The sequence below is a fragment of the Megalobrama amblycephala genome, linkage group LG1, assembly GCF_018812025.1.
Source record: "Megalobrama amblycephala isolate DHTTF-2021 linkage group LG1, ASM1881202v1, whole genome shotgun sequence".
Classification (NCBI taxonomy): Eukaryota; Metazoa; Chordata; class Actinopteri; order Cypriniformes; family Xenocyprididae; genus Megalobrama; species Megalobrama amblycephala.
The window spans coordinates 14,973,610-15,000,350 of record NC_063044.1 but is presented as its reverse complement, the minus strand read 5'-3'; the positions used below and the strand labels follow the sequence as shown (position 1 = coordinate 15,000,350).

The 26,741-nt window shown below is 38.6% G+C and overlaps 1 protein-coding gene across 9 annotated transcripts in view; it reads right to left on the bottom strand.

Annotated features, from left to right (window-relative positions):
• The window catches only part of baiap2a (BAR/IMD domain containing adaptor protein 2a), a 132,827-nt gene that overhangs the window by 63,899 nt on the left and 42,187 nt on the right, over window positions 1–26,741 (bottom strand). For all 9 annotated transcript variants that reach the window (XM_048183001.1, XM_048183033.1, XM_048183009.1 and 6 more), the window contains exon 3: window positions 21,265–21,351. In XM_048183001.1, coding sequence (XP_048038958.1) covers window positions 21,265–21,351 — 87 coding nt within the window. The remainder of the gene's footprint in view (window positions 1–21,264; window positions 21,352–26,741) is intronic.

The window sequence follows — 26,741 nt, the reverse complement described above, 5'->3', positions numbered from 1 at the left end:
TTGTTTTAAAGGCCATTGCTACACTATACTTTTCTTTTTTTCTAAACATTAAAACATACATAAAATCATTGAAAAAAATACCCAAACTTTCCATACTATTTTTTTAAAACTTGAGTTTTAGCCACCACAGATGTCTCCATTGAACTCTTGTTTCTAAAAAGCAAGAAAAAAAAAATCCTGTTTTCCCTGATATGACCTCTAAGCGAAGTGAGGGTGTGAAGACAAAGATCACGATAGTTAAAAAAAGAAGCAAAAGAAAGCAAGAAAGAAAAAGAAAGGATATATTATAATAACAGCAATTGAGAGGAAGCCATCTCTGTAATAAAGCACTACGGGATGAAAAGCAGAAAGCCTCTAATTTCACGGGGCTGCAGAAGCTTATTAACTATTCCAGCTCTGAGCTCTATGAAAGCCAAGACGCAACATACATATACAAGTCTTTCATGGATCAAGACACTCGGCACATATATGCCAAGACAGCAAATCAAGGGCAAGGTGAGGGAGTGTGTGTGGGCCCTCGTTCTCCCAGCATGCAGTGCAGCTCTCAGAAATAGAGCAGGAGAAAGTAGGGCTCCTGGGATCGAGGCACAGGGCTAATAAAAGAGCTCCACTGCTCTCATTCCGACAGGCCCAGGTGAACGGGAGAGGGGGGTGGGGGGGTTGTCAGAAGTTATCATAGGACTCGGTCTACGTTCCATTAAATGGAGTGACTGAGCAAAACATTTTCCATCCTAAACAAATAACACAAGTCCTAGGCTTACTAGCATTTACTTGCGTCATTAGCATGTTTCCTCTCTGATATATGACAAAAAGACGAATTACAAATAGTTCTTAATCGCTTTTTAATTGCTATGAGCCACTGGTATTACAATGAATGGGAGAAATGTGTAATGACAAATATAGCAGCTCTAATAAAATAAGTCCCGCCTTCTTAATACACAGTCTGGGTCCATTAGCAAAATCATTGCCTAACACTTTCACATGTGCGTTTAACATATTCTAGCCGACCCCCCAGAGTGTGTGTGTGTTTTTTTTAAGGCGACCGTTATTTTAGAACGTTTGCCCTTATTGTTTCCATGGCGACATGTCATGCTTTTATTTAAAATATTCACAAACTTGCTTACCATGTCATCAACTATCTGATATTACGATTCTCAAATATGTGTAAGCGAGTGTGTTTTGTCGTTTAAAAACCTTTATAAATGATCTTTATCTTGTGCGTTCAAGTCACGTCGGAAAGATCATATTTACGAGCTGAACGCACATGAACGCCACCACAATGTCATAAAGACGAGTGGGAAGTTCGGGATTTTCTTTAAAGGGTTAGTTCACCCAAAAATGAAAATTCTGTCATTTATTACCCACCCTCATGTCGTTCCACACCTGTAAGACCTTCGTTAATCTTCAGAACACAAATTAAGATATTTTAGTTGAAATCTGATGGCTCTGTGAGGCCTCCATAGGGAGCAATGACACTTCCTCCACAATAATGACACTTTGGTTCAATATTAATATTATAAAGCGACGAGAATATTTTTGGTGTGCCAAAAACAACAAAATAACGACTTGTTTTGAAATTGGCCATCACTAAATATTGCTTAATGAAGCATCGGAAGCATCATGAATCAGCGTATCGAATCATGATTCAGATCGCGTGTCAAACTGCCAACGGCTGAAATCACGTGACTTTGGTGCTCTGAACCACTGTTTCGACACGCTGATTCATTTATGCTCCGATGCTTCCTGAAGCAGTCTTTTGAAATCGGCCATCACTAAATAAGTCGTTATTTTGTTTTTTTGGCGCACCAAAAATATTCTTGTCGCTTTATAATATTAATATTGAACCACTGTACTCACATGAACTGATTTAAATATGTTTTTAGTACCTTTATGGATCTTGAGAGAGGAAATGTCATTGCTGGCTATGAAGGCCTCACTGAGCCATCGGATTTCAACAAAAATATCTTAATCTGTGTTCTGAAGATTAACGAAGGTCTTACTGGTGTGGAACGACATGAGGGTGAGTAATAAATGACAGAATTTTCATTTTGGGGTGAACTAACCCTTTAAGCCCCAATCTGAACGAGTTGGGGGCATGTCAGTCCGAAACATGGCGGAATACCACAATATTATATGTATTTAGCAGTGACATTGTCCAGCTTTTATATTTACAACGAAGTAAGCTAATTGCCTGGTAGCATTATAATATAACAATATAATATGTAATGATAAAGTTTACAGTGGCTTCATAAATTCAGTAAAAACATAAAAGCAAAACACACCTGAAGCACATTTGTTGTTCTTCATTTTCAATAAGTAGAAGTGCTGTATTTATGTGTAATTAATTAAGAGAAGATACGCCGCCATCTTACTCGACGATAAAGACTTGAACGCACCTGTCGTCGTAAAATACTACTTCCCACCTCGTAAATACGAACTTCCTAGGAGGACTTGTGCTGCGTTCCAGGCAGGTTTGAGCCCGTAAGTCACGACTTCAAACCACGACTCACGACTTTGTAGCGTTCCAGGCAAGTCACGCCAAACTGCCTGAGTGCAAGGAATTGTGGTAGCTAGATGTAAACAATACCTTGACAAAGGCTTTTTGCCGAAATGTTGGTGAATAAACTATTTGCAAGTTGAGCGTGCAGTCATATTTTTCATATATATTTGGACTTATCCTTCTTGACTGGCACCTCAGACGGAGTGCGTTTGTTTCTTCTTTTATAGCTAGATGTAAACAAACCAACATGGCGGACTGTACGGGGCTTATGCTCATTTACAATCATTTTTATTGCCAAAGGTGCTTACACCTTGCTTATTTGAGGAAAACGGAGGAGGAAAAATGGCGCATAAGGCAAAAGAAACTTTTAAATCTTTTATTTTACGTTATTTGTATATTTGGAAATGTATTTGGTATTAATTTATTCTTGCACTCAATGGACTAAAAACTAGCTAACGCTAGAATAGCTACTGATAATGCATAAGATTTGCGGATAAATAATGTTAGAGCGCTACCTTATTTTAATAAACGATTTGGCCCTTCTCTAATGTTAGAGAAACCTCACCGTGTACCACTTGCATAAACACCGCATCCGTAGGGGCTGCCATTGTTGTTTCTTGGGCTATGTGACGTCAGAGCGCAGAACTGGGAGTACATCGATCTAGTACGAGTTCACGGGTGGAAAGTCACGGGTTTGACTGCTGTTCCAATGCACTTTCACTGGTAGAAGGTTGGAAAAACACGGGTTACGGGTCGCCTGGAACGCGGCATTGAACGCACCAAGCGAGATGGGCGCCGCCATCTTAGTTTGCCTGCAGTGAGTCCTGTCATTCGGATTACAGCACGTGAATTCATCAGTTTCTCCTTAAATACATGTTAAATAATTGGCTGGTGAACTGGAAAAATAATAGAGTCAACTTTATAGTTACTTAGGCCCACTATGTGTGTCTGATATGAATAAACGGTCAATTATATTTGAATGGATTGCTATTGCTGCTTCCACTATAAACTCTAAATGTATTGTAACCTTTTCTACCGCTTTTTAGCATTATTTGATGGTAAGTGTTTATGATACGAATCATGTCATATCTGTATGAATCTAAACAGAAATCCCTGTGTATGCAAGTGCTACTGAAGTGGAGATTTCTGGCTCAAATTTGTATAATGCCAGCCCGTTGGTTGAGCGAAGTCTACTTCGACTCACCCTCAAACACTGTAGTTGTAGCGGAGGACTGGAAGAGTTTGGTTTGTGTTGTCGACATGTCGAGAAGACGCTGTTTGATACAGTAAAACCGATAGCATCTTTCGTATTACTTTGCATAAAGTGCAGAGGAAGCCTCCGGAGCTGAAATTCAGATATGGTAATGGACATTTTGTTTCTGACACATGCTGTAAGAGGTAGACAAGTGACAACAGATTGGGGCTGAACAAACACAAATGGTACACTTTATTTTTATGGCTATGTAGCACTTATCTACCCAGGGCTGCCTTTTACCCAATCAGAACTTCAAGTGCCGGAATTAATATTCATGAGCTAATACCCACCTGACTTTTGTGCCGTGTGTGACACAACTTTTCAAGAAACAACATTTATGATGTCATTCATGTCAGATCTATATGAATCTGAACAGAAATCCCTCTGTAAAACTCTTCATAAAATAGATATGAAAAAAACTATGAGGTTTGGTATATGCAATTGTTACTGAAGTGGAGATTTCTGGCTCATTTTGAGAAAAAGGCCTTTAAAAGATAGGTATTGTAATTTAAATCTACAGATGTAAATAGTTAATAGTGTTATAAACACTTAAATGTGTATTTTGGATGTTTTTTTCCCCACTAGTCAGAAAGACGACGTGTTCCGGAGGCAAAATAGCCCAAAATCTCAAATCTCTTAAATATGTTGTTGACATGGGAGTCTGGCAAATATTTTGATATTTCCCCATTCAATTAGACAGGAGCTGTACTTGCATTACTCACAACAATCACTAATAAATGTGTTCTCCGTCTTCTCAGACTGAGGTGATCGCAGGCCACCTTTGTGGATCTCTGGAGAACAAAATGTGTCATTGAGTTCTTTCTGCATCAATATCTCTGAACTACTTCACTAGCCACTCGACCTAAACCATAGGGGGAAGTGCTTCAGACCTGACAGGAAATTAAAGCGGCATATCATCACATCATTTGCCGCTCAGAGGGGCGTAAATGCTGATGAGTCCTAATTATGTAACAGTTTTTTCCTCCATTATAGACATGGGCACAGAAACGATCTGAAAAATTCATCTCAACAGCCTCTTTCCACAATTCACAATCCCTTTAATGCAAGTCAGCTCCGGGAAGCTATTGTCTAGCAATATCGAACCTCAAATCATCAATAAAAACTGATGAAATGGTATAATACATATAATAAATTGTTACATTTATATAGCGCTTTTCTGGGTCCTCAAAGCGCTTTACATATGGAAGGGGGAATCTCCTCAACCACCACCAATGTGCAGCATCCACCTGGATGATGCGACGGCAGCCATATTGCGCCAGAACGCCCACCACACACCAGCTTATTGGTGGAGAGGAGACAGAGTGATGAAGCCAATCAGTATATGGGGATGATTAGGAGGCCATTATGGACAGAGGCCAATGGGCAAATCTGGCCAGGATGTCGGGGTTACACCCCTACTCTTTTCGAAGGACATCCTGGGATTTTTAATAACCACAGAGAGTCAGGACCTCGGTTTAACGTCTCATCCGAAGGACGGTGCTTTTTGACAGTATAGTGTCCCCATCACTATACTGGGGCATTAGGACCCACACAGACCACAGGGTGAGCACCCCCTGCTGGCCTCACTAACACCTCTTCCAGCAGCTACCTAGTTTTCCCAGGAGGTCTCCCATCCAGGTACTAACCAGGCTCAGCCCTGCTTAGCTTCAGTGGGCAACCAGTCTTGGGCTACAGGGTGATATGGCTGCTATATATATATAGCTCACTTAACTGAAATTATGGCTGAAACCTTTGACAGCAAAAGATGAGGCAGTGCCTTTTAATAAGGCTCTTTTATATGTAAGGTGGGACTTTCATTCTGTCTCTGCTACTACACTGTTTTAAATGTCTAGTTGCCATAGAAACACTCATACGAAAAACCATTCAAAGCTTAAAAATGAAACTTTACACAAATGTCAGTCACTCTACTTAAAAGTTACACTTTGAAAAAGTTTGAACAGCATTGTTAAAGACTACTTTTCTTAGTCCTGTCTACTCTCCTCAGGAAGTGTCTTTCTGTCAGGCACGGCACAAGAGTCAGGTGGATCTTAAAGTTATGATTGGCTAAAAGGCAGCCATAGTCAAAGGACTAAAGTGTACCGTTTGTGTTTGTTGAGTCCTTTGTTGAAGCAACAGATTGTTAAAGGCTTCTGGTTGGTCTTGACGTGCCCCAATTATGCTTTTTTTCAGTGTCCGATAAAGGATTCAGTCTCTCTAAACCCCTCCTTTCCAAGATCTGCTCTGCTCTGATTGGTCAGATGCCTCAGTCTGTTGGTCTGATTGGTCTACTGCTTACAGCACGTATAGGAAACTAAACGGCCATTATCATATCTGAATATGAGCTCCGGATCTTCCTCCGCACTTGATGCACAGTGATACGAACAGTAACGATAGCGTTGGTTTTATCATATCGATTCAAGCGCGAATCCTCATCTTTTGGAAGTGCATCAAAGTGGATTTGCTTTTGCAGCACAGAAAACAGCATCTTCTCGACATGTTGATAACAAATCAAACTCTTCCGGGCCTCAGCTACAACTACAGCATTTGAGGGTCAAAGTAGACGTTGTTCAAAGGCAACCAATGAAGACCACAGGCTGGCATTATGCAAATGTGTTACAAACCTACATATGTTCGAGCAGGAAGTGAGACTGGAATCACTGACGACTCGTTTCAGGCAGCTCAGAATTGGTTCTTTCTTTTAGGAGACAATAACTTTACTTGTTGTGAAACATTTCAGACCTTTTACATTCACAAACAGCTATATTACACACTGCATGAAATGTAATATCTGAAAAAGCATAATAGGGGCACTTCAAAGTCAATGTTTTATGTGTTCGACTTCAAAGCCAGCTTGGGATGTATTTGGTCTCTATATATTTTTTGTTTCTATATGATACTAAAATTGAAATAATTTCACATATAATCTTAGTATTTTCTGTCTATGCAAATTTAATTTTTACACCAATGGATTTCAGTTGAATATAAAGTAGGATCCAGAGTTTGTCCTCAGGTGTACAGTTGGTTGGTCCATGTAAGTAAACATTCGGAGATGTATAGCTGTGAAGCTTCCAGTATGAATGACCTCAAGCTGTTGTGGCATGCTGTGACGTGACACATCGCATCATCAGGCTCTCGTGTAGACACGGTGTAAGGCAGAACGTAATACAAATTTGATTAAATCAGTCAGTTATAATTTATCCGGAAAATGAATGTCTAAAAAAAAAAAAATAGACAAGAATGATAATTATTTCATTTATCACATCAAACAGAAGCGTAATATCAAAACAACATTCAGATCTGAATAAAAGAGAGAGAGAGAGAAGCGAATTTCACCAAGCTTTGTTCTCATGGTAACTGTTTCACAAGCAATTTTACTAAAGCAGTGAAGGATGCTGCTTGACTTTAGATACTTTTTTTTTTCCTTTTGCTAGACTTATTCAATAAGCAACAGCACAGTCCACAACAAAAATCAATAATAAAACCAAATTAGACCAATAATAAACTCATTTCTGGTTTCAGTAAGCTTTGTCAAAAACATTTAGTGTCAGATCGACAAAGAAAATCATTTTAACTCATCCCTCAGTTTTTACTGCAAGCAAATAATAGATTATAAAATAATGGAATTTGAATAGAAATTAATATTTTAATTTATTTGTTCAGCAAGGTATCCTTAAAAGTATTCATAAGTGACATTAAAGACATTTGTAATTATATAAAAACTTCTGTTTCAAATAAATTCATCATAGAAACAAATTACATTTTAAAATATATTAAAACCAGAAGTGTATCCACTTAAAGGATTAGTTCATTTTTAAATAAAAATTTTCCTGATAATTTACTCACCCCCATATCATCAAAGATGTTCAGGTCTTTCTTTCTTCAGTGGAAAAGAAATTAAGATTTTTGATGAAAACATTCCAAGGATTATTCTCCATATAGTGGACTTCAATGGGCACCAAACGGTTGAAGGTCAAAATTACAGTTTCAATGCAGCTTCAAAGGGCTTTAAACGATACCAGACGAGGAATAAGGGTCTTATCTAGCGAAATGATTGGTCATTTTCGAAAAAATACAACTGTATGCTTTATAAACACAAATGATCGCCTTCCAAGTGCTTCTGTCAAAACCTTTCTGCTTACAAAAAAAATGTAACTGGCGTTGCGTTCGTTCCGTAAGTAGAATAGGGAACGCGTAGGACATACAGCATAAGCTTTTTGAAGAATATGAAAGTGCGGTTTTGGCGGAAGCACTTGGAAGGTGATCATTTGTTTATATAAAGCATATACATTTACAATTTTTTCGAAAATGATAGATCATTTCGCTAGATAAGACCCTTATTCCTTGTCTGGTATCGTTTAAAGCCCTTTGAAGCTGCACTGAAACTGTAATTTGGACCTTCAACCATTTGGTGCCCATTGAAGTCCACTATAAGGAGAATAATCCTGGAATGTTTTCATCAAAAACCTTCATTTCTTTTCCACTGAAGAAAGAAAGACATGAACATCTTGGATGACATGGGGGTGAGTAAATTATCAGGAAAATTTTATTTGAAAGTGAACTAATCCTTTAAAGTAGCTAGTTCCACCTCAGAAATGATGATTTAGACAGTTCAAATAACAAGTTCAAATAACAAACAATTCATGTACATGCTTTAACAAAACTAATCACGTCATCTTTATTTATATAACGCTTATACAATATAGATTGTTTCAAAGCAGCTTTACAGTGATAACAGAAGAATGATTCAATGATGCAACTACAAAACTACAAATAATAGACAACCGACTTTTTTTGAGGACAAATTCTGATTTTTTTTTTTTTAAATGTGTGACCACGCCTTTACTGTAACTGTGATTGATGGACAAACTGAAATGATTTTCTGTGGTAATCAACACCATGCCATGAATGCTGTTGACCCAGAACGTTCCTTTAAACGTGATGAGATACCAAAACAGTGGTGGGAACACACGACGTAACCCTGGTAAGCGTGCGGAGCGTGAGCGCGCCGTGTTGTGATGTGTCGTCTACGAGTCGGCTTGTGTAAGACTGAGAGAGTATAACACAGTGATGTAATGAAGGCAGTAAAACACAGAGAAAGAGATGTGGTGGGAGGATATGAGTGGGAGGTGGTGACAGGGGCATCATTATCCTAAACAAACCAGTGAGCGTGGGAGTGTATGCGAGCGGGGGAAGAATTGTGTGTGTGTGAGAGAGAGTGAGTGTGTGTACGCTCTCCCTCACGCCTCACTTTTAGATGAGAATGAGCGCTCTCCACTGCAAGCGCTTTGTGCATCCAAGGACACCAAAAACGAAGGCACGATATTTGCCCAGGCTCAACTATGAGTGCGTGACTGAGTTTATGCAACTGTGTGTGTGTACGTGAGAGAATGTGTGGCGTTTAATGCGAGAAATATACGAAAAACAGCAAGGAATTAAGCGAGAGAGAGAAAAGCAGGAGCGCGTGTAGGCGGAAACCATTTACAGTCTGTCTCAACGCGAACCCCCATGGCTCTCTCATGGAGAAAGACAGACACACAGCACTGCAAAATTGCCCACAAGAATTTAGTGTTCCACCTCACGGCGCAGGACATCTCCTAACCAAAACAGAGATGAAGCATTTGTCACTAAACGACAGGTCTTCCATTTCAGCTGAGAGTAAAAGAAACCCCGTCATTATCTCTGCGGGTCGGCGGTCGCAGCGGTGCTGGAGTGTATCTGTGCTTGTAATGGCTAGTTTATCTTTTCAAAGAGCAGGGAGAAGTACCACATGATGCTCTGTCTGACTGAGCAAAACTCTGTGGTACGTGTGTGTTTGAGTTGGGTTTGTTCTCACAAGCAGGTGTGTTGACATGGGAGAGGATATAACCTTGAGCGATCCCACATGTCAGGAAAACTCAAATGAGGTTTGGGTGTGGACCAAAAAAAAAAAAGGGATTATTCCCACACTAAATTCTGATTGGATGAGCTGCGTTTGAAGCCGTCGACAATGCCGATAAATGCACACCTGTGACATTTGACCAAGAGAGGAACTAAATGTCACAGATTGACCTCTTGGCTCAATATAAAGAATATAAACATCAATGGTTTGCAGTGTCAAACGTACTGGTACCTAGGTAGCACCTAAATTGAAAAAAAGTACACAAAAAGAAAGGAATAATATCAGTGTTTCTGCAGAATTAAGAATACCATCTCGACTGGGTTTTGCAGTGTAAATGCAGCCTAACATACATACCGCTGTCTGATGTGTCATTAATATTAAAACAAACAATAAATATTAATGAGAAAAAAGTGTTTAATTGAAGACCTGCTTCTCAGTCAAACCATAAAAACAATTTAATTCCTTTTATTTCATGCGGTGATGACCATGCCAATTAAATATTTTTATATTACATCTAATTAGTAATTATTTTTTTTCTGTTTCTCAATTATTTTCTTGAATATGTAATACTGGCATTTATTTTACTTGAATAATGACTTGAATTTACTTAAATATTTGAAGGCTAAATTAATGCCATTATTTTTAATTAAATGCGTTAAAAGGATTAGTTCACTTTCAAATAAACTTTTCCTGATAATTTACTCACCCCCATTTCATCCAAGATGTTCATGTCTTTCATTCTTCAGTGGAAAAGAAATTAAGGTTTTTGATGAAAACATTCCAGGATTTTTCTCCTTATAGTGCACTTCAATGGTCACCAAACGGTTGAAGGTCAAAATTACAGTTTCAGTGCAGCTTCAAAGGGCTTTAAATGATACCAGATGAGGAATAAGGGCCTTATCTAGTGAAACCATCAGTCATTTTCGAAAAAAATTTAAATGTATATGCTCCGTATAAACAAATAGGGTGAGTAAATTATCAGGAAAATTTTATTTGAAAGTGATCTAATCCTTTAAATGCTTAAATTAATGTGTTACCTTTCCAAATATAAGATTTTATCATTTAATTTAGATAATTAAATTCCTTAAAATTTGATATTATATTTGTTTTCAATAGCATATTAATTTTTGTTGTGGCATATTAAATAAATTGGTACAGCAGATTGTGAAATTATATAGGTATTCATCAGTATCGACAACTCTATGTTTTAGTTTTGCAGTAAAGTGATGCAAACAGTATATCAAACATTACTTTAGTAACTGTGATTTATAATTAATTAAAAACTAGTGTTATTTTATTATATGAAATTCAGATAATGGGCGTTTCATTTCCGACACGTGCTGTATGTGGTAGATCAATCATAACAGACTGGGCAATCTGACCAATCAGAGCAGAGTAGACCAATCGCAACCAATCAGGGGTGCGTTTCCCAAATCCATCTATGGTCACAGGTTCCATCGTTACCAATAGAGTTCAATGGAACTTGCGACCAAAGTTGGCTAACGATGCTTTTGGGGAAATGTAGCCCTGAGCAGATTAATCCAATCACAACAGACTTGGGCTGTGTTCAGCCCCTACAAAACGTTGCAAAACGTTTTTTAAATGGAAACGGTGGTGCATTGAACACACTGTTCTGATGACGCAAGAGTTGCAACTATGACAGCTGAGAAGGCCATTCTTTGTGTTCTTTTTGAAGAATTTTCAGAGCCTGATGAAATCGGCATAAATATGTGTTTAATACTGCAAAATACGCTCGATGTTACAGTCACTGTCCTTGCTGTCCAGAATAAAAGAGAACATCCCAATTGAGTGAAGGGATTTGTGGAAACTCTGTTAATTATTGTGATCCAACATTTGCCTCGCATTTCAGGATGAAAAGACAAACATTTCAGGTGAAGGATAATCCACTTCTTACCTCCGAGACTGTGTTGATCTATATTATTTTTATTGTGAGTATTAGGCTTATCGTTATTGCTGATCACTGTTGTTGTGCTATGATATTGTAATATTTACCATTATGTAATCAGAGGAGTATAGAAAAGTTTATGAAAGTGTCACTCCAAAATATAATAGCAAAATATATAAATATGTATAGTATTTTTATGTTACATTCATACCCACTGTGCGAGCTGTCTCTTTAATACCGCATGGTTTATATACACATGTTGCTGCTGATTGGGCTGACATTTTTGACACACCCACCAAACAAGAGAAAACATATCTCAAACCCGTTGCACACCGTTTCCAGGAAACATGTAGTTCAACCCGGAAACCGTAGCAAAACGTTGCGCACCAGTTTGAGCTTGAACGTGCCCAATAATTTGATTTAACAATAACACAAAAACAGACTCTAGAGCATGACATCACATCCTGTTGCCCAAATTTGTTGCAGAGTCCAATGTCTTTTTTTGTGACGCCTAGTGTGTCCGTAGCTTAACGTTGCTCCTGGATGTGCACCTTCCTGCAGAGTTCAGCTGCTTCTCTAATCACACACCTGAAATGCCTAATCAAGGTCTTTGGGTTCACTTGAAAATTACAGTCAGGTGTGTTAGCAGACTGAGAGCAGCTACTGTAGATCTCCAGGATTGAGCCCTCCTGCTCTAATGCATAATGCAGATGTTTTTGTTCTTGAGTAATGAATGCACACACACAAACGAGCACACACTCATCAATTAATCAAAGCAGAATGACTCATTGCGACACCGCTGATGAACAACAGCACAGCTTCTCACAAACCACACCTGCCCATTATCTATGTAACGGCATTAGAGGATGACGGTGAAAAACAGCCATCAGTCAACTACGTTTTTAGTTTTTAACACACAATATCTTGAAGACGTCTTAATATTAAACGATTCAAGCGCCCCTATTACAGTATGCTTTTTTGGGATATTACATTTCTTATAGTGTGTTATATAGCTGGTCATGAATATAAAATGTCTGAAAAGTTTCAAAGATCAAAGTGGATAATAAATGGAGTTTAAAATTCTCCCAAAAGAAAAGAACAGATTATGAACTGCCTGAAATGAGTCGTCAGCAATTCCAATTACATACCTACGTACAATGTAATACATTTACATAATGCCAGCCTATGGTCTTCACTGGCTGCCCTCAAGCAATGTTTACTTTGACCCGCCCTTAAACACTGTAGTTGTAGCTGAGGCCTGGAAGAGTTTTGTTCGTGTTGTCAAAATGTCAAGAAGACGTTGGTTTCTGTGCTATGAATACAAATCCACTTTGCTGCACTTGCGCTGGAATTAATACGGTAAACTGATGCCATCGTTACTGTACATATCACTGTGTATCAAGTGCCGAGGAAGATCCGGAGCTGAAATTCAGATTCAGGTAATGGGCGTCTCATTTCCGACATGTTCTGTAAGCAGTAGACCAATCACAGCAGACTGGGCAACAGATCTGAACAATCAGAGCAGAGTAGACCAAACACAACAGACTGGGCCATCTGACCAATCAGAGCAGAGTAAGCCAATCACAGCAGACTGGGCAACAGATCTGACCAATCAGAGCAGAATAGACCAAACACAGACTGGGCCATCTGACCAATCAGAGCAGAGTAGACCAAACACAACAGACTGGGCCATCTGACCAATCAGAGCAGAGTAGGCCAATCACAGCAAACTGGGCAACAGATCTGACCAATCAGAGCAGAGTAGACCAAACACAACAGACTGGGCCATCTGACCAATCAGAGTAGAGTAGGCCAATCACAGCAGACTGGGCAACAGATCTGACCAATCAGAGCAGAGTAGACCAAACACAACAGACTGGGCCATCTGACCAATCAGAGCAGAGTAGGCCAATCACTGCAGACTGGGCAACAGATCTGACCAATCAGAGCAGAGCAGACCAAACACAACAGACTGGGCCATCTGACCAATCAGAGTAAAGTATGCCAATCACAGCAGACTGGGCAACAGATCTGACCAATCAGAGCAGAGTAGACCAAACACAACAGACTGGGCCATCTGACCAATCAGAGCAGAGTAGGCCAATCACAGCAGACTGGGCAACAGATCTGACCAATCAGAGCAGAGTAGACCAAACACAACAGACTGGGCCATCTGACCAATCAGAGCAGAGTAGGCCAATCACAGCAGACTGGGCAACAGATCTGACCAATCAGAGCAGAGTAGACCAAACACAACAGACTGGGCCATCTGACCAATCAGAGCAGAGTAGGCCAATCACTGCAGACTGGGCAACAGATCTGACCAATCAGAGCAGAGTAGACCAAACACAGACTGGGCCATCTGACCAATCAGAGCAGAGTAGGCCAATCACAGCAGACTGGGCAACAAATCTGACCAATCAGAGCAGAGTAGACCAAACACAACAGACCGGGCCATCTGACCAATCAGAGCAGAGTAGGCCAATCACTGCAGACTGGGCAACAGATCTGACCAATCAGAGCAGAATAGACCAAACACAACAGACTGGGCCATCTGACCAATCAGAGCAGAGTAGACCAAACACAACAGACTGGGCCATCTGACCAATCAGAGCAGAGTAGGCCAATCACTGCAGACTGGGCAACAGATCTGACCAATCAGAGCAGAGCAGACCAAACACAACAGACTGGGCCATCTGACCAATCAGAGTAAAGTATGCCAATCACAGCAGACTGGGCAACAGATCTGACCAATCAGAGCAGAGTAGACCAAACACAACAGACTGGGCCATCTGACCAATCAGAGCAGAGTAGGCCAATCACAGCAGACTGGGCAACAGATCTGACCAATCAGAGCAGAGTAGACCAAACACAACAGACTGGGCCATCTGACCAATCAGAGCAGAGTAGGCCAATCACAGCAGACTGGGCAACAGATCTGACCAATCAGAGCAGAGTAGACCAAACACAACAGACTGGGCCATCTGACCAATCAGAGCAGAGTAGGCCAATCACTGCAGACTGGGCAACAGATCTGACCAATCAGAGCAGAGTAGACCAAACACAGACTGGGCCATCTGACCAATCAGAGCAGAGTAGGCCAATCACAGCAGACTGGGCAACAGATCTGACCAATCAGAGCAGAGTAGACCAAACACAACAGACCGGGCCATCTGACCAATCAGAGCAGAGTAGGCCAATCACTGCAGACTGGGCAACAGATCTGACCAATCAGAGCAGAGTAGAGCAAACACAACAGACTGGGCCATCTGACCAATCAGAGCAGAGTAGGCCAATCACAGCAGACTGGGCAACAGATCTGACCAATCAGAGCAGAGTAGACCAAACACAACAGACTGGGCCATCTGACCAATCAGAGCAGAGTAGGCCAATCACTGCAGACTGGGCAACAGATCTGACCAATCAGAGCAGAGTAGACCAAACACAGACTGGGCCATCTGACCAATCAGAGCAGAGTAGGCCAATCACAGCAGACTGGGCAACAGATCTGACCAATCAGAGCAGAGTAGACCAAACACAACAGACTGGGCCATCTGACCAATCAGAGCAGAGTAGGCCAATCACTGCAGACTGGGCAACAGATCTGCCCAATTAGAGCAGAGTAGACTAGTGTTGTCAAAAGTACTGACTTCGGTACCAAGTCAATTTTAAAAATGTGACAATACCAGCATTTCCCCCTAGCATTTTGAGCACTGTTGAAGCACTGGATTCTTAAACACCTCTGATTGGCCATCGTGTTCATGCGCTCAACAGATATGTCTGTGATTGACTACAATGATCAACGCATCAAAAACATGTTGTAAATAGACATCTTTGACGCTCTTCATAGAGCGCTTACAGAGTTACACATGGGAGAGTTTGAAAGCAGCCGTCTATCAGCGGATATATTAGGGATCCGCTGATAGACGGCTGCTTTCAAACTCTCCCGTATGTATCTGTGTAAGAGTGTCACAGTCGGTACATTTGATAACACTAGTCTACTCTGCTCTGACTGGTCAGATAGCCCAGTTTGTTGTGATTGGTCTACCGCTTGCAGCACATTTCGGAAATGAAACGCCAATAACCATATCTGAAATTCAGCTCTGGATTGGCCACTGTGTTGAGCGCATGAACACAATGGCCAATCAGATGCGTTTAAGAATCCGCTCAACAGCGCCCAAAATGCTCGGAAATGCTGGTATTGTCACATTTCAGAACAAACTTTATATCGAAGTTGGCAATAGAGTAGACCAATCACAGCAGCAGATCTGACGAATCAGAGCAGAGAAGGCTCTCGGGAGGGAGGGGTTTAGAGAGACCGAATCCTTGATCAAAACATTTCAGATGCTGTGAGAAAACAGGTGATGCTGCAATGTATATTAGGAGTAAATTATAGTGTTTTTATACATTGGTTTCATGTAAACCTATTGTAGGAGACCTCCAAAACATATTTTATACTGTTTGAATGAGATACCATGTTATTTCATTATGATTTAACAGGAACAACAGTAATTGATTAGTAATAATTAGTAATTAATAGTATCTTTGCAGTAAGTATAATTACTTACTTACTAAACTATTTTTTAAGGTTTAGTATTAGTCACCTGTGCCATCAAATATACAATTTAAAATAAATGACAGTAAATATAAATTCAATATTGTGGGGGAAAAAATGTTGTAGTCACAGTCCTAGTAGTAACTATGTTATTTTGCTGAAAATATATGGTTACCATAATGCATTTTTGTATGGGAGTGTCTTTCAAACATTACAGATGATTTGTTGTGTTGTATGAATATGAAGAGTAACTCGAGAGGCCCTCATTGTGTTCTATGTCCAGGGGGGTCTGTCACTGAGGCTGGGACTCTCTCTGTGAGTCACTCTCAGTTAGAGCGAGAGAGTGGGATTCAAGTGCCAATACCTTTTGCGAGTTCAAATGAGAGATGAACTACACAGTTGATTGCATTATATATGAGGGGGGAGTTTACTCTACCTCAGTCCAGGAAATTCCCTGTGGAAATAACGTAGATGCTGCTTTCATGTCCTGAGCAACAACACCAGCATATACGACACCCTTGACCAAATGCGATGGATATGAGCCAATTAAATTCATGCACTGCACTCATACTTCAAACAGCATTTATACCAAGAAAAGGACATTATCTAATGTGGCATAATCAAAGGCGTAGCTCCAAAATGCTCGATTCATATGGATTTCTTTTATGATCTCTATGAAGCAAAGTTTTGGTGGAATGGACTTTCAATGGAAGGACAGAAATCTCTCAGGTTTCATTAAACATACGTACTGTACATTTTTGCACCTTCAACAAAAACAGTACCAATCAAAAGTCAAATCACAAGTGACATCTCCAATCAGCACAGTAGTGGTGTTTTTTTCCTGAATGAATCAGTGTGTTTTAAAGGGTTAGTTTAGGGCTGTCAAACGATTAATCGCGATTAATCGCATACAAACTAAAAGTTTAAGTTTGCCTAATATATGTGGGTGTACTGTGTGTAATTATTATGTACATATAAATACAAACACATTCATGTATATATTTGAGAAATATTTACAAGTATATGTATTTATTTTTATATAATTTATATTATATATAAATACAAATATTTTGTACATAAATAACATATTTCTCTTAAATATATACACATTAACTTGTGTGTATTTACATATGCATATTAATTACACACAGTACTCACACATATATTATGCAAACTCAAACTTTTATTTTGTATGCGATTAATCGTGATTAATCGTTTGACAGCCCTAGGTTTGTTTATCAAAAAATGAAATTTCTGTCATTAAGTACTCACCCTCATATCATTCCACACCCGTAAGAACTTCGTTCATCTTTGGAACACAAATTAAGATATTTTTGTTGAAATCCGAGGGTATCTGATCCACACATTGGCAGCAATGTCATTGTACCGTTTGACATCCAGAAAGGTAGTTAAAAACATGGTTAAATCAGTCAACTTGACTACAGTGGTTCAACCTTAATGTTATGAATTGACAAGAATACTTTTTGTGGGCAAAAACAAAACAAAAATAAAAATTTTATTCAACAGTTTGAACTGTTGTCATATGTAGTGAACTCAGTCCAGGCTCCGTTGTTTATGTCCAAATGCTGGCCCATTATTGGCCTGATCCTGTGTCAGCATCAAATGCATGCGTCGTGCTGCTCACGTTTTCAGCTTCGGCCAAAACTGAGTTGAACCACTGTAGTCACGTTGACTATTTTAACCATGTTTTCAGCTACCTTTCTCGACGTCAAAAGGTGCAATGGATTGCTGCCTATGTGTGGATGGGTGATAAAGACAGCCACTTGCTTAGTTCATGAATGAATCAGTGTGTCTGAATGAATTGGATGAGCGAATGATTCAATGTCTCATTCGTAAAGACTTTGGCTGCAATAAATTTCTGAATAAGCATGCTTTCCTACTATATAGGATACAAAAACAGTATGTGGAAAAAGTATGTCTAGATCACAGTATTCATAAAACATAGGCGAAAAGTACCCAGATGTTACTTACGGCACATTCTGAAATGCGCGTATGATGGACACTATCCTATGTGGAAAGGATTTGTGAATGGCCATGTAGTGACGCAACTGACGGTAGTAGGTTACATGACAATGACAACATGATAAATGTATATTTTCAAAATTACATTCATATTACACAGATCATACTTTTATCAGTGTGTCTGAATGAATCGGTTGAGGGAATGATTCAATGACTCACAAATAAAGACACTGACTTGTTAAGTTCCTAAATGAATCAGTGTGTTTAAAAAAAATGTACCTTGAGCAAATGATTCAATGTCTCACTTTTGCGTGGTTCCTAAATTAATCAGTGTGTTTGAATGAATCATTCGAGTGAATGATTCAATGACTCATTCATGAAGACAAAAAGGTGTGTCCCAATTCACATATTTATGCACTGTTCCATGACTTTTTATAAATAGTGCAAGTAGTGTGTTCACACTGAAAATTCCAAAAAGAAAAAGTACACTTTAAATACCTGGATGATGCACTAAATTATTGGAAAAAAATGAAGTGTGGAATGTTGGACACTTCATGCACTCAACTGTTGCAGCTTTAATTACATAGTGGAGGAGGATCAGACTCAGTTGTTAAATGACAAAATAACCTTTTACAATTCACGCACTACACGGATATACATAGTGCATAAGTACATAGTGCATAAGTACATAGTGTTTAAGTGCATATAGTGTATAGTGCGTCTTTTGGGACTCAACTAAAGACACTCACTCAGTTACTTATAGAAGTGGGTAAAATATAAAGTGGGCCATCAAAATAAAGTGTTACCGAACAAACTTTTTAACTTTTTGAAACTAATCAGTTAACCCTCTGGGGTCTGAGGGAATTTTGGGGCCCTGGAGAAGTTTTGACATGCCCTGACATCTGTGCTTTTTTCAGTTGTTCATGAACATATTAAGGGAAAAAGTGTCATTACACTGTATTCAGCACAAACTAGGCTACCATAATATGTGAGCAACATGTATGTACATGTTTGTGTTTTTGAAGGAATATCGTTTATGCGTGGTTATTGAAAAAAACAAAAAACTTAAGTCACTGAAATAAGGACAAAAAAATAATATTATATATGTGTTCACACATCTGGGTATTGGAGGTTGTAGACTAGAGTTTTTGCTTCAGAATGATGTAAAAATTATGCTGCCTACTCCATTTATAACAATATATTGATTTAGTTTTTGTAAGACACTTTTTGTGAAGAAACACAGTATGCGTGGAGGCGTGAATCATCATGAATAATGGGTGATTCTCACATGAGAAGACAAAAGAATCACATAATAATGACCTGAAATGACTTGCATAATAATGAGGCCTTTCAGTCAGGTAGGCTGTGAAAAAACCCTCTGTGATCATATCTCAAGCTCATCATATGGTGTATATCAAACATACAGAAAAAACAGCAATACTGTGAAATATTATTACAATTTAAAATTGTGGTATTCTATTATATTCTTTAAAATATAATGTATTTCTGTGATGCAAAGTGTCTGAACACTTATGTTACCTCTGTGGCATTTCATATAGGCTTTTAGCTAAAAAGCATGCACATTTGGAGAAATATTGATGGATTCTCATATGTTTGTCAATTTTCTATACAGAGGAGTAATATTTATTCAATATTTATTGTCATCACTATGAGCGCTGGATACTGTGTTTTCAATTCATACTTGCAGCCGGAGGGCGCTCTGTACACCTTTAGTCCACAGATTTATCTAAAGAAGAACAGGTCATGTGACTCTCCAGGAACTGAACTAACAGAGGCCAGAGATCGCTAACTATGGCTATTCAAAATACTTTTCAAGACAATAAATACACGATTGAGACGATGTATGCATGTATTGACTGAATTTGCGTCTGAATAGCGCTGGCTCCGTGGGCGTGGCCACATTAGCAGATAATGAGCTGAATCACGGACTTCTGACATGGCTCTCTTTTCATACAGATTATATAAACAGAGAATATTTGTTTTGACTTACACGATTTAAAACCTGATGTTTCAACGTTTTTTTAGACATAAGTCTCATTTTTGTGTCATTAGTATTCACTAAGTTACAGTTCATTTTCTGAGAACTATCAGATTGGACTTCGTTCAGAGGGAGATGACAGATCACGCTTCAGGTTAGTTTTCTTTATTTTACAAAAAGCACAACATTTTGAGTGTACACAAATAAAAGAAGATATTCCACAGATTAAAATGGTGTATAACTCTTAATTGTATGTGCAACATTGACAGAGTATTTTGAGTCTCTTTCACACTGGTAAGAAAAAAAACCACGGTGGTATCGCCGGCGATACCTCAGACCTCAGAGTGTTAAGCAACTTCGAACACAGCAACTTGTTTAGCTCTTGAATTAGTGATTTTAACGAATGGTTGATTGAATGATTCAATGACAGTTTTTTGTGACAGACTGGTTTAACGATGTAACATGCAGAAAGACTAAAAAAAAAATCCCCACCTGACAGTCTGTCTGAAAAACCTCAAGTATATAAAACAAAAGTCAACTAGAGCCTAAATTCACACAGGGCTCCTGACAGTGAGGTAGAAGAAGGTTCAGTCCATGCCCAAAGGGACTCGAAAGTTCAATAGACAATGGAGATCGTATCACAAATACAATGAGATTTTGCTGCCATAACTCTAGCTCATCCCCATCAACAACAAGCATCTTGAGGGTCATGTATACACCCACTCTCACATCCTTGGCAGAACAAAGAACCGACCAACAATTCTGAAAGCCTCCCTGTAGCAGAAAGTGAAATGCTATTTCAAGAAGTTATAGCCCTCGAACTAGATCCGCTTTTTAAACTGATCATAAATGATGCATCGCTGAGTTTCCCTGCAGCACGGCAGATGAATTCCTATCCAATGCTGTCAGCCCTTTGACTTCATTTTCCATGCAAACTCGAGAAATTGAGCAAGTGAAACAAGGAATAATTTACGCCAGTACATAAACTACGTCTGAAATGCCTCAGATTTAAAAAGGCACGATATAAAAGCTTCTCGTAGGTACAAATTCTGACAGTTGGGGCTAATGAAAGCAACATCGGCACTTTGCTGAGCATGTGGTTCCATTAGTGCGTGTTTTGTTGTGTCATGTCGGATCAAGCCACACAGTTTGCCTTTTCTCGAGGCAAAACAAGATGCCGAGACTCACCCAAGTCTTTAGATCCTTGACTTTCACTGGCCAGCTCTCCCATTCTCACCAGAGCATCAAAATAGCCCTTCGCTGCAAACGTCACACCTGCAAAAGATGGAGGCAAGAGGAAAAATATGTCACAAATATTCTTATCTCTCATTACAGTGGTGTATTCAGTGATCAAAGGGCCCATGACGAGGATGGGACGGCTATCAGCTGTGCAAGTTGGTGTCAGTCCAGCTGGGTAATGAGAGGCAAAAAAGCTATAGGAGTGGATGAGTCTGTCGCACAACAGGAAACACAATCAGTTGTACAGGAAACACATTTAGAATGAGTAAAGATAGCCCTCCTGTGACTATGGAAATTTAGCCCTATTTTTCTTTACTAGACCAGCCCAGCTGTCTCCCACACATACACACACACACTGTTTCCCAATCCCATGCCTCATTGCGGTTTTAAAATGTCAACTTTGGTGAAAAAGAATAAACAGAATATCATTATCTCCACAACTCTCCCTGGATCCCCACGTGTGCGAGAGAGAGAGAGAGAGAGAGAGAGAGAGAGAGAGAGCGAGAGAGAGAGAGAGGTGTGATTTTTCAGCTTACAAAGTAGTTCCATGGTGGTCTAGCCTAGGCTGGTTTGTGGTTTGCTGTTGGTCATACTGGTGGACTACTGTACATAGCTAGGCTATTCACTTGTAAAACCTTAAAGGGGTCCTTGATTATCATTTCATATTTAACTTTAAATAGTGAATAATGTTGCTGTTTGAGCATAAAAAAACATCTGCAGTTATGATGCTCAAAGTTTTCTTTTACAGAAATCACTTTTTAAGGACTACAACAAACGGCTGGTAGGGAATACAATGAGCTACTTCTGTACAGAAATGTCCAGATTCATTCTAAAAGTTGTATCTTCTCCCTGAGTCTCTCCCTCAGTGTCCGACTCCGGTTTGAACAATGTAAGGCTGAACACAATTACTGACAATCCTCATTTTGGCTGCGTGAGATTCTCCAGTTTTGTTGTTGTTGAGCAACCGAAGCGTGAGCTGTTAAAGCTCCACCCTCTTCTGGAAAGAGGCTGGGAGCTGCAGCTCATTTGCATTTAAAGGGAAACACACAAAAACGGCGTGTTTTTGCTCACACCCAAATAGGGGCAAATTTGACAAGCTATAATAAATGATCTATGGGGTATTTTGAGCTGAAACTTCACAGACACATTCTGGGGACACCAGAGACTTATATTACATCTTGTAAAAAGGGCATTATAGGTCCCCTTTAATGTTACAATGATCTTTTCTGAGATTTCATAAACACTTTTGCTTCAAGCAAGTATCAGTGAATTATTATTACAATTTAAAATAACTTTTCTATTGTAATATATTTTAAAACATTATGTATTCATTATTATTTAAGTATTATGTATATACACATGTGTGCAGAATTATTAGGCAAGTTGATTTTCTGATCATATTTTTTTTCCAAGCACATTTTACCAATTCCAATCCACATCAATGTTAATAACTACTATTAATATTAATATAAGTGATATATAATTGTTCATGAAGGCTGGAAATGAAAAATGCCTTATATTCAGGTGTGCAGAATTATTAGGCAGGTTTTCTTTTACAGGCAAAATGAGCCAAAAAAGAGATTTAACTCAGACTGAAAAGTCAAAAATTATTAAATACTCATGAGAAGGATGCAATACTAATGCAATACTAGAAATTGCAAAGTTAAAGCATGACCAAGGGACAGCAAAATGCTCATTGGGTCAGTGGGGTCATATAAAAACAGCTGGAGAATAAAAGACACATGTTAACTGCAAAATAATTAAGAATTAAGGTAAAGAATTAAGTGCAAAACCATCAGGAACCCTTTAGTCTCCAGCGCCACCATTTTCCAGAACTGCAACCTACCTGGAGTCTCCAGAAGTGTAAGGTGTCAGGACTAGGAGACTAGGTTAGCTAAAGAATCCTAAAAAATGACTCACTCTTAATAAGAATCACAAGCTGAAGTGTTATAAAATACATGAAGACTGGGTTTTTATAGGCCTTACAGACAGTCAGCTTGAGAGTGACTCCTGAAGGACCAGCACCACATCCTCTTGTGCCACTGTTTGAAGAATTTCTCTTCCAGAATCTGGCAGTAAGGTGTGGGAGTTCACTTTTAGCCCATCTCTTATCCTGAAATGTCCGTCTTGCAGAGATGGACTAAAAATGATCTTCCAAAACTTTTTGACTTTTCAGTCTGTGTTAAATCTCTTTTTGGCTCATTTTGCCTGTAAAAGAAAACCTGCCTAATAATTCTGCACACCTGAATATAATGCATTTTTCATTTCCAGCCTTCATGAACAATTATATATCACTTATAAATGATTAAAAACAATATTAATAGTAGTTATTAACATTGATGTGGATGTGGATGTGCTTGGAAAAAAAAAATTGATCAGAAAATCAACTTGCCTAATAATTCTGCACACAGTGTATTATGATGCAAAGCATCATTACTCCAGTCTTCAGTGTCACATGATCCTTCAGAAATCATTCTAATATGACAATTTGCTGCTCAAGAAACATTTCTTATTAATATCAATGTTAAAAGTCACTTTTGCTGCTTAATAAAGTGTGGAAGTTCAGCAATTTTTGATGAACAAATGTTTGAATGAAAGCATTTATTTGAAATATATTCTACCATGTCACTTTTGATTCATTTTATGTCTTTACTGAATTCAAGTATCAATTTCTTATATATATATATATATATATATATATATATATATATATATATATATATATATATATATATTATATTATATTATATTATATTATATTATATTATATATATATATATATATATATATATATATATATATATATATATATATATATATATATATATAGTACAGTCCAAAAGTTTGGAACCACTAAGATTTTTTTTTAATGTTTTTAAAAGAAGTTTCGTCTGCTCACCAAGGCTACATTTATTTAATTAAAAATACAGTAAAAAACAGTAATATTGTGAAATATTATTACAATTTAAAATAACTGTTTTCTATTTGAATATATTTCACAAAGTAATTTATTCCTGTGATGGCAAAGCTGAATTTTCAGCATCACTACTCCAGTCTTCAGTGTCACATGATCCTTCAGAAACCATTCTAATATGATGATCTGCTGCTCAAGAAACATTTAATGTGTACAATTGTACAAAATATTTTTGTACTATATTTTTTTTCAGGATTATTTGATGAATAGAAAGTTCAAAAGAACAGTGTTTATCTGAAATTTAATCTTTTGTAACATTATAAATGTCTTTACTGCCACTTTTGATTGATTTAATGCATCCTTGCTGAATAAAAGTATTAATTTCTTTAATTTCTTTTCAAAAAAAAAAAAAAAAAAAATTCTTACTGACCCCAAACTTTTGGGCGGTAGTGTATAATGCTACAGAAGCTTTGTATTTCAGATAAATGCTGTTCTTTTGAACTTTCTATTCATCAAGGAATCCTGAAAAAAAAAAAAGTACACAACTGTTTTCAACATTGAAAATAATCATAAATGTTTATTGAGCAGCAAATCAGCATATTAGAATGATTTCTGAAGGATCATGTGACACTGAAGACTGGAGTAACGATGCTGAAAATTCAGCTTTGCATCACAGGAATAAATTACTTTGTCAAATATATTTAAATAGTACACAGTTATTTTAAATTGTAATAATATTTCACAATATTACTGTTTTTTACTGTATTTTTAATTAAATAAATGTAGCCTTGGTGAGCAGACGAAACTTCTTTTAAAAACATTAAAAATCTTAGTGGTTCCAAACTTTTGGACTGTACTGTATATAAAAAAAAAAACTACTGACCCCAAATTTCTATGCATGTTGGACATCAAAACAAAATAGAATAAAATGGAATAGCACACCAAAAATAGAAATGGGCCATCTGCCTAATGTAGTTAGTAAATGAAAAAGGTGCTTGCAGTGTAGACAGCTAAGTTAATCATAATGAAGCAATTCAGATGTGGCCATGTGTCTGGTGCAGAAAGTGTGTCAAAATCGCTCCCTATTCCATATATAGTGCACTATGAGACATTCTCCATTGAGGGAGTAGGAACAGTGAAAGAGTGAGAGATTTGGGACAGCTAAACAGCATATGCTGGTGTTTTCTGTAGGATTGGTGGAACTCATTATCAAGTAGAGTAGTTGGCCCACTCATACAGGGCTCACCTGTATCTCCTGCCTCACAGATGTTTCATGGACTCAGCAGCTTGGACTCACTTCATGGCTGTCACTCTTGGGCTATGAACACAGGACAAAGCCACTGCCACAAACTATAACTGCGCAGCAAGTTCTGGCAGCCAAGATGCTGGTCTCCCCCCCCCCCCAAAAAAAACTTCCAAGAGCAGCTCAGGTAGTGTCATGCAACAGCGCTTCTTGTAGGCGTGTCCAACACTGCACCAAGGTTTAAAATAATGGCTCTTTACCTCCCTCAGAGAGAGCGTAAAAAAAACACGCAGGGAGAAAGCAGATACCAGTCAGCTATTCTTTATGGAATTCATTCAGAAATCAATCGGGACTTTCATCTGAATCCATTGAGGGCCTGTGGAAACCCATCCTCAGCTTTTGGCACGGGCAGAAAGGCCACAAAAATCGGTTGAGCAAACAATTCATCAAGATGACCAGCTGTGGCTCTGATTAAGTACGGCAAAGCAGACTGTTGCACTAGGTTTAAGACTATGTGGCTACTGTTCAGGGCTTATTTACAGGGAAATTATGCAGAAATGTGCCTGACAGATGGGACCATCAACTCTGTGTACTCCCACTGTACTATTTCATTTTCTTCACTGTCTCTGTTCTTTGTTTCTTTCTTCTCTACTAGGTTGGATAGACCAATAGAGGAACTGCAGAAAAAGCTGAATAAAAATAACTTTAAGTCAATTAGAATGAGCAACTTAAAGGGGATGGTTTATCCAAAAATGAAAATTCTGTCATCGTTTCCTCACCTTTATGTCATTCCAAACCTGTATTCACCTGTATTCTTCTGCAGAACATTTTGAAGAATGTTGGTAACCCAATAGTTTCAGTTCCCATTGACTTTCATTGTATTTTGGTCCATATGAGGTCAATGGGAGTCATATGTGTTTGGTTACCAACATTCTTCAAAATATCTTTTAGTTTCACAGAAGAAACTGAAACAAGTTTGGAATGAGATGAGGATGAGTTAATGATGACATTTCAGTTTTAATCCCGGAACACACCAAGCCGACGCCGACAAACTAGTGGCGACAAAAGCAGACAGCGGGGTTGGCTCACGTCGGCAGCGTCTGGGTCCAAAGTTGCCCTGACACACCACTGTCGACACCCGACGGCCAAGTAGCACGTCCATTCTGCACCTGCGTAAGAATAAATGCCTTTCCATACCAGCAGGTGGCAGTAGCTGAACAGCCAATCAGAATGATCAGATGGACCGATGAGCTCCGACGCCGATTTGAC